Source organism: Oncorhynchus kisutch, linkage group LG10 (assembly GCF_002021735.2).
Source record: "Oncorhynchus kisutch isolate 150728-3 linkage group LG10, Okis_V2, whole genome shotgun sequence".
Lineage (NCBI taxonomy): Eukaryota > Metazoa > Chordata > Actinopteri > Salmoniformes > Salmonidae > Oncorhynchus > Oncorhynchus kisutch.
In genome coordinates this window covers 13212996-13225759 of record NC_034183.2, presented here as the reverse complement: position 1 = coordinate 13225759, position 12764 = coordinate 13212996, and the positions used below count along the sequence as shown (strand labels likewise).

The 12764-nt window shown below is 40.8% G+C and overlaps 2 protein-coding genes across 6 annotated transcripts; both read right to left on the bottom strand.

Annotated features, from left to right (window-relative positions):
- Window positions 1-521: 521 nt before the first annotated feature.
- On the bottom strand, window positions 522-4559 carry LOC109898557 (acyl-coenzyme A thioesterase 1-like). Of its 2 annotated transcripts, XM_031833146.1 has the most exons (9): window positions 4032-4559; window positions 3702-3892; window positions 2806-2969; window positions 2583-2699; window positions 2193-2281; window positions 1974-2067; window positions 1776-1856; window positions 1434-1575; window positions 522-1148 (listed from the first exon to the last, which is right to left on the bottom strand). In XM_031833146.1, exons 1-9 carry the CDS (start codon window positions 4082-4084, stop codon window positions 1018-1020), a joined length of 1062 nt encoding a protein of 353 aa, XP_031689006.1. In that variant the 5' UTR covers window positions 4085-4559; the 3' UTR covers window positions 522-1017. The 2 variants fall into 2 exon arrangements, with proteins under 2 accessions (XP_031689006.1, XP_031689005.1); XM_031833145.1 differs by having other exon boundaries at window positions 1776-2067.
- Window positions 4560-6103: 1544 nt separating this feature from the next.
- On the bottom strand, window positions 6104-12405 carry LOC109897769 (peroxisomal succinyl-coenzyme A thioesterase-like). 4 transcript variants are annotated; one of them, XM_031833144.1, is made up of 11 exons: window positions 10229-10654; window positions 9851-10047; window positions 9648-9747; window positions 9357-9547; window positions 9049-9218; window positions 8000-8119; window positions 7798-7880; window positions 7602-7695; window positions 7375-7455; window positions 7096-7237; window positions 6104-6676 (listed from the first exon to the last, which is right to left on the bottom strand). In XM_031833144.1, exons 2-11 carry the CDS (start codon window positions 10044-10046, stop codon window positions 6546-6548), a joined length of 1308 nt encoding a protein of 435 aa, XP_031689004.1. In that variant the 5' UTR covers window position 10047; window positions 10229-10654; the 3' UTR covers window positions 6104-6545. The 4 variants fall into 4 exon arrangements, with proteins under 4 accessions (XP_031689004.1, XP_020347912.1, XP_020347911.1 ...); XM_020492323.2 differs by lacking the exons at window positions 9851-10047; window positions 10229-10654 and adding an exon at window positions 12284-12405; XM_020492322.2 differs by having other exon boundaries at window positions 9648-9726; window positions 9851-10661.
- Window positions 12406-12764: the final 359 nt, after the last annotated feature.

Below are 12764 nucleotides of genomic sequence, written 5' to 3'. Positions count from 1 at the left end.
GCCATCCAGGACCTCTATACCAGGCGGTGTCAGAGGAAGGCCCTAAAAATTGCCAAAGACTAATGCCACCCTAGTCACAGACTGTTCCCTCTGCTACCTCATGGGAAGCGGTACTGGAGCGCCAAGTCTAGGTCCAAAATGCTTCTTAACAGCTTCTACCACCAAGCCATAAGACTGCTGAACAGCTAATCAAATGGTTACCCGGACTATTTGCATTATCCCCCCCTGCTGCTATTCGCTGCTTATTATCTATGCATAGTCACTTTACACCTACTTACATGTAGAATTACCTCAAGTAATCTGTACCCGATTACTCGAGGTAATTTGTTTATTTAGTAAATAGTCTTCTTAACTCTTATTTTTCTTAAAACTGCATTGTAAGTAGGGCTTGTCAGTAAGCATTTCATGGTACAGTCTACCTACACCTGTTGTATTCGGTGCATGTGACAAATAACATTTTATTTGATTTATTTAGAAAAAATGTATATTTCTAGATTTGAAAAAAACCAACAAGAAATAGATACATTCAGTTTGCATTTATTGTATGACAATATTACGATTATACCTACCATGCTGTTTCACCTGTGGTGGCCTTGAAGTTCTACAGTACCGTAGTTTTACTATTAAATACCAGAGAGTGGATAGACATCTTTGAAAACAGGAAGAAAATCATTGATTCTTTGAAACTACAGAAATAATACACAAAGTCCTCTTCAGAATTCAGTGACATTGCTTCGGCACAAAGGACTGAAAACTAAGTTGAAATGTGTGGGTATAACTCAGACTTTCAGCGAAATCTTGAACTCATCTTGCACCAATGTGACGGTTGATGCTGTAGTACACTCCCACTGCATCTGGGCTGTTGTCATCTTAGTATCAATTCAGCATATTTTTGTTTGATTGTGATGACCTCAAAATCAGACTGTGGATCAATGCTCTGGAAGAGATGCTCTTGGTGAAAACCTAGAATCTTCTCTCACACGTGTAGGAGTGACGCAACCTGACGTAAGACAATGCTCACAGTCTGGAATACACATGGGGTTTGACACTGTGACAGAGATGCTCTTGCAAAAAATCTAGAATCTTCTTCCATGAGTCTTCCTGTGCGACGGCGTGAGGTTTGGCGAGGCCTCCCCACAGCACGACCACTGCAAAAGTTGGAATGACTGCTTTAGATATAAGACATTTGAGACATGGTATTCCTATGACTGTGTAATGTAGACCTACATAAAAATGCATTCAAGTTACAGTACATAAGAAAAATATAGAACTGTAGGATCATTCGTGAACTAGTTTCATCTGGTGTGGTATTGGTGAGCTAGAGCAAAACATTGCAAATCCCTGTGGTCCCAGAGGAATGTATTGGGAATCCTATAGGAGCACAAGAACTATAAAAGCACAGTCTGTCTGCATGAATGACTCTGCAAAGGCACCTCTCTGTTGTCCTGGCTGCAACACAAAGGTACAAGCCCTGCAGTGGGGACCATAGGGAGGTTCAATCAGGTGACCAGCTCCAGGGTAGGACAGAGTGGTCAGCAGGTGACTGTTCCCTGCTCTCTCCATCATCTGCGTCATCTGAGAAGGAGCAATTGATGAACTTTAACAGGGTTCCTATCCAAGCAATACTTCTCACAAGAAATTATCCCATTGACATCAATGCATGATTTACCCTAAAGCCTGAGTTCAGCTCATGGAGAATACATCCATTCACGCAAATCCATTTTAAGAGTAGGCCACATAAGGACACGCTCAATATTGACAGGAACATTGCTCACATCATCAGCTGATTCAACAGCGGCCCAATTCGTATCATCTTGTCCGACCACCAGTAGTAATGGACATGTTATCCTTCCCACCTGGGAAAAGAACAAAAAATATTGATTTATATCAAGACCACCATTTTGTGAATGAGGAAAATATAATTCAAAACAAGCCGGCCGAGACCCAAGTTTCTGAAATGGTGAGTCTTTTACATCTACTTTCAGGTCAGAATCCTCTGGAATGGGTAGAAGAGTGTCCCTCCAGATTATGCAATTGTTCTCATCCATGCGAGACTTATGGACGTGTCTGCAAACACATGGTCAATGGTCAGGTGCAATTAATTAGTACGTTGTCCTCTCCCAAAGTCAATGCTATGCCAATATACAAACACATTCATATGCACATATACACAAACACAGGTACAAACTCACTCTTTCATCACTTTGAAGGATTCCGCAATGGACTGGTTGGCTTTGAGTGTAAGAACATGGCTGCCACTGATGCACACACAACATATTGGCTAAAAAGGTAGACAAGCGTTCATTTACACTGTACATATAGGATAATTAAATTTTTTCCCCGAGAAACATACATCATTTAGAATCATATAGTGATCAATAAAATGTATAGATAGACATGAATGTAATTTACTTTCCAATATCACTGCATGCCACATGGTAAACATTTCGCAACTACAAATCAGAAAATCAGATGAATGAATGAATGAATTAAGACAGGGGCATTATTGGTCTGGTGCAAGTACAAATGCATGTTTATCCAGAAAATGAACAGGAGATGAAAGGACTTGCATAGAGACGTACTTTTACAGTTTCTGAGACAGCGAGGGATAAAGCGACTGAGGCACCAAAGGACGTGCCAAGCAGGGCAATTTTGTCAGAGGCCACTAGAGGGTGATCCTGCAGCAGTCTGAAAGCATTCTGAGACAAGAAATCAACATTATACAGTATGTAAGACAGTGGTTTTCAAAGTCCCCAAGTCAATTCCTCTTTTGTATCTCCATATGAAAATGGGGCAGATACACACCTCAATGTAATGGAAGCCAATGGTAGCAGCTTTCTGTGCATCTGGGAAGAGGTACATTAACGCCATGGCAGCAAAACCGTGGGATGCTAAGAGAGCAGCTCGATATTCCACCAGGCCGCCACCACCTCCCCACATGTCTAAAACTCCAGGGAAGGGTCCGGGACCTTCAGGATAACATGACAAAAAACATTATTGTTAGTGTCTACCTGAGAGCAGAGCATGCATCTTTACATCCATGTACTGTATATTTCTTTAGCTCTGTCCTCCATAGTGATGGGGTCGGATTTCGAAACTTTAAATATTGTTAATCATCAGTTGTACTAGAAACATGAGGAGTGCCATAGTCTGGTTTATACACCAGAAGTTAATGGTTATCTGGAGGAGGAATGTATATGGTGGAGGCAATTAAGCTTGGAATGTACTGAGTGAAGGAAAGAGGATCACATGTTGGCAGGCACTGATAAGGGTGGAGAGATGTGGTTTGGTGAGGAAGGGTGCCGAGGTGCAGTCAGGTCACATTAAGGGAGAAGGAACCGTTTGTTGACACCATCACTTAACTTCCTGTCTAGTAATAAAGATGTAATGTTTAGAGAGGAGGAGACTCCTCCTAAACTGGGGTATATATACTGCCACTGGTGGAACCATGTCTTTGTCTTATGCAGCTGTATGACCCAATGGGTGAATGAACATGGTTTTAGCTTTACTAATCATTTTCCAAGGTTAATTTAAACCTAACAAAAGTAAATCATTCATGTATTGTTGTATGTGTCTTGAACCTAGTTCAAGCAACTAAAACATACACTCCCCTTGTAGTGAATGCAGTTACAGTGAACAACCACCGATACAAATTGTCCTGCACGGATGTGATCACTCAGTATACTAGGCATGTAGTTTACCTGGTGGCAGGAACAGGGTACCTGTGACCCCTCCCTCTGTGATGTCGACCCTGCGGACTCCGGGGGACATGTACCAGCGCTCTGTGACGACACTCGCCAGGGCCACCTGCTCCCTGAACCCCTGACTCATGTGTCCCCTGTACACAGAGATGTGCACCACCATGGGAGTGTGGACTTCTTTGATCCTGAATCTAAGGGTCAGAAAGTACCAACAGAACAGCTGGTAGCATCATTACATATGGTGGCAGCATTGGGATACTGAGAGGTTCAAAAGCACACAATCTCCAAAAATGAAACGTTAACAAAATCGGATGGGGTTGAACTGCTTACCTGAGTCCAGTTCTACTGCCAGGTATTGGTCTCATGCTCACCAACAAACCCATTGGATCAACACCCTCATATGTGCCCCCAAAACTTTCATCTTTGGCAACTATAAACAAAAAAAACAAGGTCCAAACTTTTGGTAACTACATGCACATAAAGTAGCACAGAGATTAATTTGCGATTAAAATGTGTCTACTTTAGCCAAACATTTTTCACTTACACTGAGCAGTCTGTCAAAATCTTAGTCACATACTTTTTTACCTCATTCAAGTACTTGATGATAATAGATCATTAACCTCGCCATACTATATCAATCTCAGACCAGTGGTGTAAAGCATTTAAGTAAAAAAAATCTGTACTTTACTTTACCTTTTCAAAAAGAAAATTATGTATTTTTTACTTTTTAAAATAATTTTCCGACACCCAAATGTACTCCTTACATGTTAAATGCTTAGCAGGACAGGAAAATCGTGCAATTCACAAACTAATCAAGAGAACATCCCTGGTCATCCCTACTGCCTCTGCTCTGGTGGACGAAACACAAATGCTTAGTTAGTAAATTATGTCTGAGCGTTAGAGCGTGCCCCTGGCTATCCATAAATGTAAAAAAAATTGTGCCTTCTGGTTTGCTTAATACAACGAATTTGAAATGATTTATACTTTTACTTTTCATACTTAAGTATATTTTAGCAATTGCATTTACTCTTGAACGCAATTTCTATTTCTTAAGTTAGTTTTTTTCAGTTTTGTACACCAGCTTCAAACAGCTGAAAATACAATATTTTTGGTTATAAAAAATATATATCACCGCGGTTTAAATACTTGCTTGTTTTGTCACAAACTGAAATTAGGCAAACTATTAGAATTTTAGCACCCAGGAAATGGCAGTGATTTCTGAATAGTGCATTTTTTATTTTTTATTTCACCTTTATTTAACCAGGTCGGCTAGTTAAGAACAAGTTCTCATTTACAACTGCGACCTGGCCAAGATAAAGCATAGCAGTGTGAACAGACGACACAGAGTTACACATGGAGTAAACAATTAACATGTCAATAACACAGTAGAAAAAAAAAAGAAAAAAAAGTCTATATACATTGTGTGCAAAAGGCGAATAATTACAATTTTGCAGATTAACAATGGAGTGATAAATGATCAGATGGTCATGTACAGGTTATATAGAAATAGATTTCATATGAACAAGTAAAGGTTGCTGCAGTTTGCCAGGGTTGAAATGTTTTCTTTAACCATATGACCTGATTAGAAAAATGATCTGGTTCCATCATAGCTCATATAACATGTATTTATTTATTACTATGACATACTGTTCAACGTGGGTCCAGAGTTGGTTAGGTCACCAGACCAGGAAAAACTCTTGAGCCCCAGGAAAGTAATTTGCCCCTCATGACTGCATTTCGCTACACTCACATTAACATCTGCTAACCATGTGTATGTGACCAATAAAATTGGATTTTGATTTGACTGTAGGACCTGTGGTGCCACCTTTGAAATCAACACACAATATTACAAATTAAAAACATCTCCAATTTGTATGATAGTATCAACATAAAAAATGAGTAGCGGCCGAGCGAATATGGGCTTCCATAGTTTTACATGGCTCAGTGCAGCCGACTACTGTGCCCATTTCAGAATGGAACATGCTGTAAAGCTGTAACTGTCATTTCAAATAAAAGTCTCAAATATTAGGAAAATGTCTATACATTTCAGTTGTTTCAAAAACTTTGCTCTGCTATTACCATTTATACTATAGGACTGTTGGGCTGAAAGAGAATTCTGTTTACAATGATCCGCTTGGAGGGGGGGACAACTGTAGGGCGAGTGCGTGACCTCGTGAGGTAGTGCCCGAGATGTGATCATTTTGTAAATTTACATTACAATAGTGTCACTTGAGAATCGATACCTCTCGAGAACCTCTTGATATTTTGTGAATGAGAATAGTGACTTTGTTTGATATTAAAATGGTCAAACGGAAACAATCACAGTAAGGTACACAACTGTTATCCAGAGATGATTTGATATTCAGATAACTGACCATGAAAAAAAGGAATGGGGTGAGTTCTTACATTTTCAAACGCTTTCCTTTATTCAAGGAAGACAATTTTGTACAACCTATTAGTAATAGCGCCTTCGTAAAAGTAGAAATGCACAGTAGTTAGTTATCAGGTTTAGATACAATATTGCTTGTGACAGCAGTAAAACTGGAAAGAAAGCAGTGATAAGGTCTATTTAATTTAAATGAAAGACTGTATGAAACATTTGTAACAATGCACTAACTCTGAGAGATCTTCTCAATCTTTGAACGTTATGGCTCGTGTAGATCACCAAAACCAGGAGAAAGGGAATGACACGAAATTTGGATTAAGACATCGGCTCGTTGATTTATGTGGTTTAATCGCATGCACACTTGTCAACATAATTATTTTTTCATCACATCTCTGGTGAGAATTAAGATAAGTCATAATTACAAAAAATGTAATAATATGTCTGTGTCTCTGGCCTGGTCACAGATTTGACTGTGAGGTCACATCTGTGCTTCTATATAGGTGCTCCTCCAGAAAAGAAAGGATCTTCTTCCAGGAGTCTTCCTGTGCGTGACCGTGTGGTGCCGTCTCTCCTCCCCAAAGAACCACCACTGCAATCAAATCAGGAGGGGAAGCATCAAACAAAGAGAACAAGTGTGATTATTCCACTGCTTCACACAACCCATTTCTATATGTTTGCTAGAAACAGCCATGGAAACAGCCATTACTTTTAAATTGCTCTTCAGACTGACAGTATGTAATGTACTTGATTTAAATTGTATTTATTGCCTCGTAAAACATTAACAGGGAGTAATTTGTCTATCTCCAGGCAAAACAAACAGCATGTGTGACGAGAGTTCTTCACATATTACCAGACAAATGAGTCATTGCAACCATATCACTGTGATAATGTGTGTTGTATTGTCGATTAGCAGTCGAAAATGACACATCCCCAAAACAGAAAATAAGATACTGTCAAACTGTCTCTGATAATAACAAGGACACAAACACACAACCAACGTTAAATTACACTTTTGTTTTGTCCCAGCCACCATGAAGTTGCTGGCACGGATATGAGGACTATACGGTGGTTCAATCAGGTGACCAGCTCCAGGGTAGGACAGAGTGGTCAGCAGGTGACTGTTTCCTGCTTTCTCCATCATCTCCTTCATCTGAGGAGGCACAAGAACTCTTTCAGTTCTACATCAAAGTGTTGGGCGTCAAAAACATACTGTAAAAAATTACAGTAGAACCACTTAATAATACATATTTCTGCAGCAACCCAAGCATTGTTCAAAAATGTACTCACGTCCTCTGCTGACTCAGTGGCAGGCCAGTTTTGGTCATCCTCACCCACAATCATTAGAACAGGACATTTCAGCTGCCCCACCTAACCAGGACACAACAGTAAACCATGGGGATAGACAATGCTACATACCTTATAAAGTCAAACAGACAAGGGAGAACAGCTATAAAGTGAGTACAATGAGGGTATAGGTTAAAATCAGGGTAAAATACAGTTTGAGTTAAACCCACATCCACTTTCTTGGTTGGATCAGTTGGAATGGGTAGGAGCAGATCCCGCCAGATCACTCGATTCTCCTCATCATAGCGAGTGTTACGGACGTTTCTAGGAAATTAAACACACAGACAATTAAGTTCAATTGAATTATTATTAGAGGATCAAAGTGGAAGCACAAATGCATCTTTAAACATGTGATAGTACACATACTTATTAATCTCGCCGAAGACATCAGAGAGTGAGCCTTTCACCGGCTGGACATGACTGCCACTCACACATACCAAACACCTGGGCTGAGAGAGGACCAACAATTTAAGACACCGAAATACAAACAAATACACACAGACAAAAACACAAATATATACACACATCTACACATTATTCTGCCAGTGTGGTAAGAGCACTCTCCTACCTGAATCACAGTGGAGTACACAGCCATCCCCAAAGCCACGGAGGTCCCAAAGGACAGGCCCAGTATCGCTATACTGTCCCCACACACCTGAGGGTGCTGTTTTAGAACAGTGAACGCAGCCTAGAGTGAAAAATAGAACATTTCATATGAACAACAACTGTGGTTAGTGTGTCCGCCCTGAGAATGGAAGGTTGGGAGTTCGATTCCCGGCCAAGTCATACCAAAGACTGTAAAAATGGGACCTGATGCATCCCTGCTTGGCCCTCAGCATTAAGGAGATAAGGAGATAGATTGGGGGTAAGGCCCTGCGATAGACTAGCGTCCCGTCAAGGGGGGGGGGGGGGGTATCATGCTACAGAAACAGGAGATATAGTAGGCTCCTGCCCTATGAGTCGTTCCGGCTCGCACAAACCAAGGCTCGTGCAAGGCTACTTACTAAGACTGTCGTACAAAACTTGACTTTAAATTGTTACCACAGCAGTCATATTTTGACACAGGATATTTGGTTTCTTTATTACTGTAGTAATAACTTTATGAAATATTAATGTAAGTACCATAAAAAAGTGGGAGAAGGTTACATTTTAGTAATTTAGCAGATGCTCTTATCCAGAGCGACTTACAGTAGTGAGTGCATACATTTCTCATACTTTTTGTATTGTAGGAAATAGGTCTAGTTGTCTAGTCATGTTCTCTTTAAGGTTCATACTTCAACATACGTAACCCAATGACACATTTTACAACACACTATTAAGATAAGAACAAAATCCAATGTCAGTTCCTACAAATAACAGTTGATTGTGTAGGTTGCTCAAGGGATTGGTTGCACAGACAAGGTGAACGAACCTTTGGATGAGCTTTGTGGGTTTAATTACCTACAGCTTATAGCTTCCTTCCTGAATAAGAATACACCATATACAGAGCATATCACCTTGTGAAAGTAAAATATATGCTACATATCAGTTGATCACTGTCATTTGAGGCACCTATGACACTAAATATGACAGTGCAGATCAGCCAAAATGCAGTGGTCTAGTAACATATACTGGTACCTCAAAGTATTCGTTCCCCACATGAGAGGTTGAGCCCCCAGAGGTCCGGGGTGTCATGTACTCCAGGGCCAGAGAGACAAAGCCATGCGACGACAGGAGGGCAGAGCGATACTCCACCAGACCGCCACCTCCACCCCACAGGTCCAACAGGGCAGGGAAGGGCCCGGGTCCTTCCAACACAACATGGTCTGTTCAGACCTGGGCTATATGCACTCCACTTATGATAATCATATCTAAATCATATCTTTGGATGATTTTAATTGTAATTATTGAAAGTGAGGTGTATGTAGCTAAAAACTATGACATACCTGGTGGCAGGAATAGGGTCCCTGTGACCCCTCCCTCTGTGATGTCGATCCTGCGGACTCCTGGGGCCATGTACCAGCGCTCTGTGACGACACTCGCCAGGGCCACCTGCTCTCTGAAACCCTGACTCATGTGTCCCCTGTACACAGAGATGTGCACCACCATGGGAGTGTGGACCTCCTTCTTCCTCAACCTAAAATTACAAGACATTGTTTATAATTCAACTGGTTTCCTTTGATGACAAAATTACAACTTTATCAATGTATTATTTTTAGGGTGGAGTTTCAGTTTACCTGAGTCCAATTCTACTGCCAGGTACTGGTCTCATGCTCCACAACAGTCCCATGGGTTCCACGCCATCATATGTCCCTCCTAAACTAGAATCATTGGCAACTGTAAAGATATTTGGGTAGTTTATGTGAGAGGGTTTTAAATATGAATTGAACTCTTCAGAATATTGATAACCGATGTGTGACATTAAATACAAGTAGCCTACCATTTACAAATCCTGTAGCATCACTAACATAGTGGCCAAAGGCCTCCCAGTAGTCGCCATCATCTGAGTGGATCAGCGCGTGCAAGGTGATATCTTGAATTCGTGACAAATTTTGGACGATTAAACTGAACTTTTCATCGATTAGTCCCCTGGATGGGTGAAGCAAAAGCATGGGCGACGCTGCTTTTTCTGTCATCCTGTCAAAATTGCATAGAAATTTCCTCTCAACAAAGAGACACCGACATATAACGTTAGTAAGTAGCTTAAATTGTGAAATGGGACACCAAAGTTAAGGAGGATCAAAGTTCATGTTGACAGACTGAGCGTCATTGGCTAGAGCGTGAAAGACTCAGAGCAGCGCGCATTGGAAGTGTTTACCTCTTACAGTAAGTAGGCTACTGTGTAACAACCAATTCAGACAACAAGAAACAATGTAGCATCACACAGCCGTTATTATCGCCCGCACAAAAGAAAGTGTTGCCTAATATACCATATTCTGGAAGTCTTAATTAATAACGTTAATGTCGCCAGCTTCTACAAAACGTAGCATATAACGTTACGCAGTTTTACCAACTTGCCCGTGTTGTCCTAACAACTGCTGTAGGAAACGACTATTGCAATTAGGTGTCGATGCCTTCTGTATTGGGTCGGCAAATTGTGCCTTACAAGGTTTGCATTGCGTGTCTTATGCTTTAAAAATCAAAATCCCTATGGGCTAAGTTTCTCTCATGAGTCAAATTCAAAACAGTGGAAGTCCGGCAGTGATAGGACTGGGGCAGAGCGAGACGACTCAGTGGAGATGTTTTTTGTTAAGGTGGAACATGGTTTGCCAAATTAAAGGAGGCTCGACATATTGTAGAGGAAGTTAGGTAGGCTAATATGCTACAGGCTTTTTGGTAGAACACTTTATTTGAACGAAGTTTTGTAACCTATGTCTAATAATTGCTACAAAACATTTTATAGCTTTTTTTATAGCAACGAACTGGAGGGTTGAACTATGTAGTTACATGCCAAAATTGCATTCTAAACTGAAGATCATGATTAGGTGATTATTGGAGTCAGGTGTGTTAGCTGGGGCTGCAACAAATCTGTGACACCAATCAGACCCTCAAGGACTGGAATTGCCCACCCCTACATGTGTTTTTGGCCAGAAGAAAGACGTTTGAAAGAATTTGGAAACCTTAATTGTCCACCTTGAGGAGTGGGACATTTCCATGTGAGAGAGATATACAGTACCAGTCAAAAGTTCAGACACACCTACTTATTCCAAGGTTTTTATTTTCCATGGTCTTTATTTTTACTATTTTCTACATTGTAGAATATAGTGAAGACATCAAAACTATGAAATAACACATGGAATCATGTAGTAACCCCCAAAAAGTGTTAAACAAATCAACATATATTTGAGATTCTTCCATGTAGCTACCCATTGCCTTGATGACAGCTTTGCACACTCTTGGCATTCTCTCAACCAGCTTCATGAGGTATTCACCTGGAATGATTTTCCAACAGTCTTGAAGGAGGTCCCACATATGCTGAGCACTTGTTGGCTGCTTTTCCTTTTCCTGTTTTTCCATTGGCTGCGATCCAACTCATCCCAAACCATCACAATTAGGTTGAGGTCGGGAGATTGTGGAGGCCAGGTCATCTGATGCAATACACCATCACTCTCCTTCCCTTGTCCTATCCCCCTGCATGACGCATGACTGGCGCCGCAGTCTAAGGCTCTGCATCTCAGTGCTGGAGGCATCACTACAGACCCTGGTTCGATACTGGCTGTATCACAACCGGCCATGATCGGGAGTCCCATAGAGCGGCGCACAACTGGCCCAGCGTTGTCCGTGTTAGGGGAGGGTTTGGCCTGGGTAGGCTGTCATTGTAAATAAGAATTTGTTCTTAACTGACCTGCCTAGTTAAATAAAGGTAAAATAAAATAAATAAATGTACCCGTAATTCTCGTTTCCATGTAAAGCTAGTTCGCAATAAACCCAACCATTGGCTGGATTTTCAGAGAAAGAGAGAGGGAGAGAGACAGGGAGAGGAGAGCTCTCATGTAGGCAAATTACATTACATGAGGAGAGATGGAAAAGATGACAATACTGTTTCCTCTATTTTACAGCTTCAAAGGGCTCGCAGTAGTGGGACTATTAACGTCTTAGTAATATAGGAAGACGCAAAATAAATCATGCTAAACAAGTAAGATTCATCCCATCAAAACAGAAGGCACAATGGATAGGCTTCAGAGTGAATTGGAGTAAGCCTAAACCACTTAAAATGTAGCTCCACTGTAAACAAGCTAATGGCTCTTTATACAGTCAACTGGATTCAGTTCATGAGGTTGAATAAAATATATTTCAGATAGACATAAAAAAAGATTCATGAAAATGCTCTTCAAACCACAGATGGTTAACCAAGTAAGTTTTTAAAGCATACCATGCTGAAAAGGGGAAGACTTGAGAGAGGATGAATTCACCATATCCAATATTGAAGTTCAACAGCCAAGCGTCTTCATGGCCTTTATTTTATGCTTCATAAGGAGGAAGCAGGAAGGATTGTCAAAAAGAAGATGTGGTAGGAGTGTTGACACAAGTATAGAAATGGAGAGAGAGAGAGAGAGATGCAGAAGGAGGAAGGTACATAGTTTGTTCGAATGTACCAGTGCAAAGAGAGAAAGAGAGTAGAGATCAAGTGTTGAATACATAGCATTACAGTATATCAGGAACTACATCTCGAGACAGTTGGAACAACCACACATTACTGAGTCTCTCACTCTCACTGTGTACGAGAGAAGCTGAGCCTCAGAATCTACAAGATGAGGAACCTACTGATAATCACCATCCTCTCCTTCATGACAGGTAATAAGCTTGTTATAGCACTTTATAACAATGTAATAACACCTAGTTAGTCTTCATAT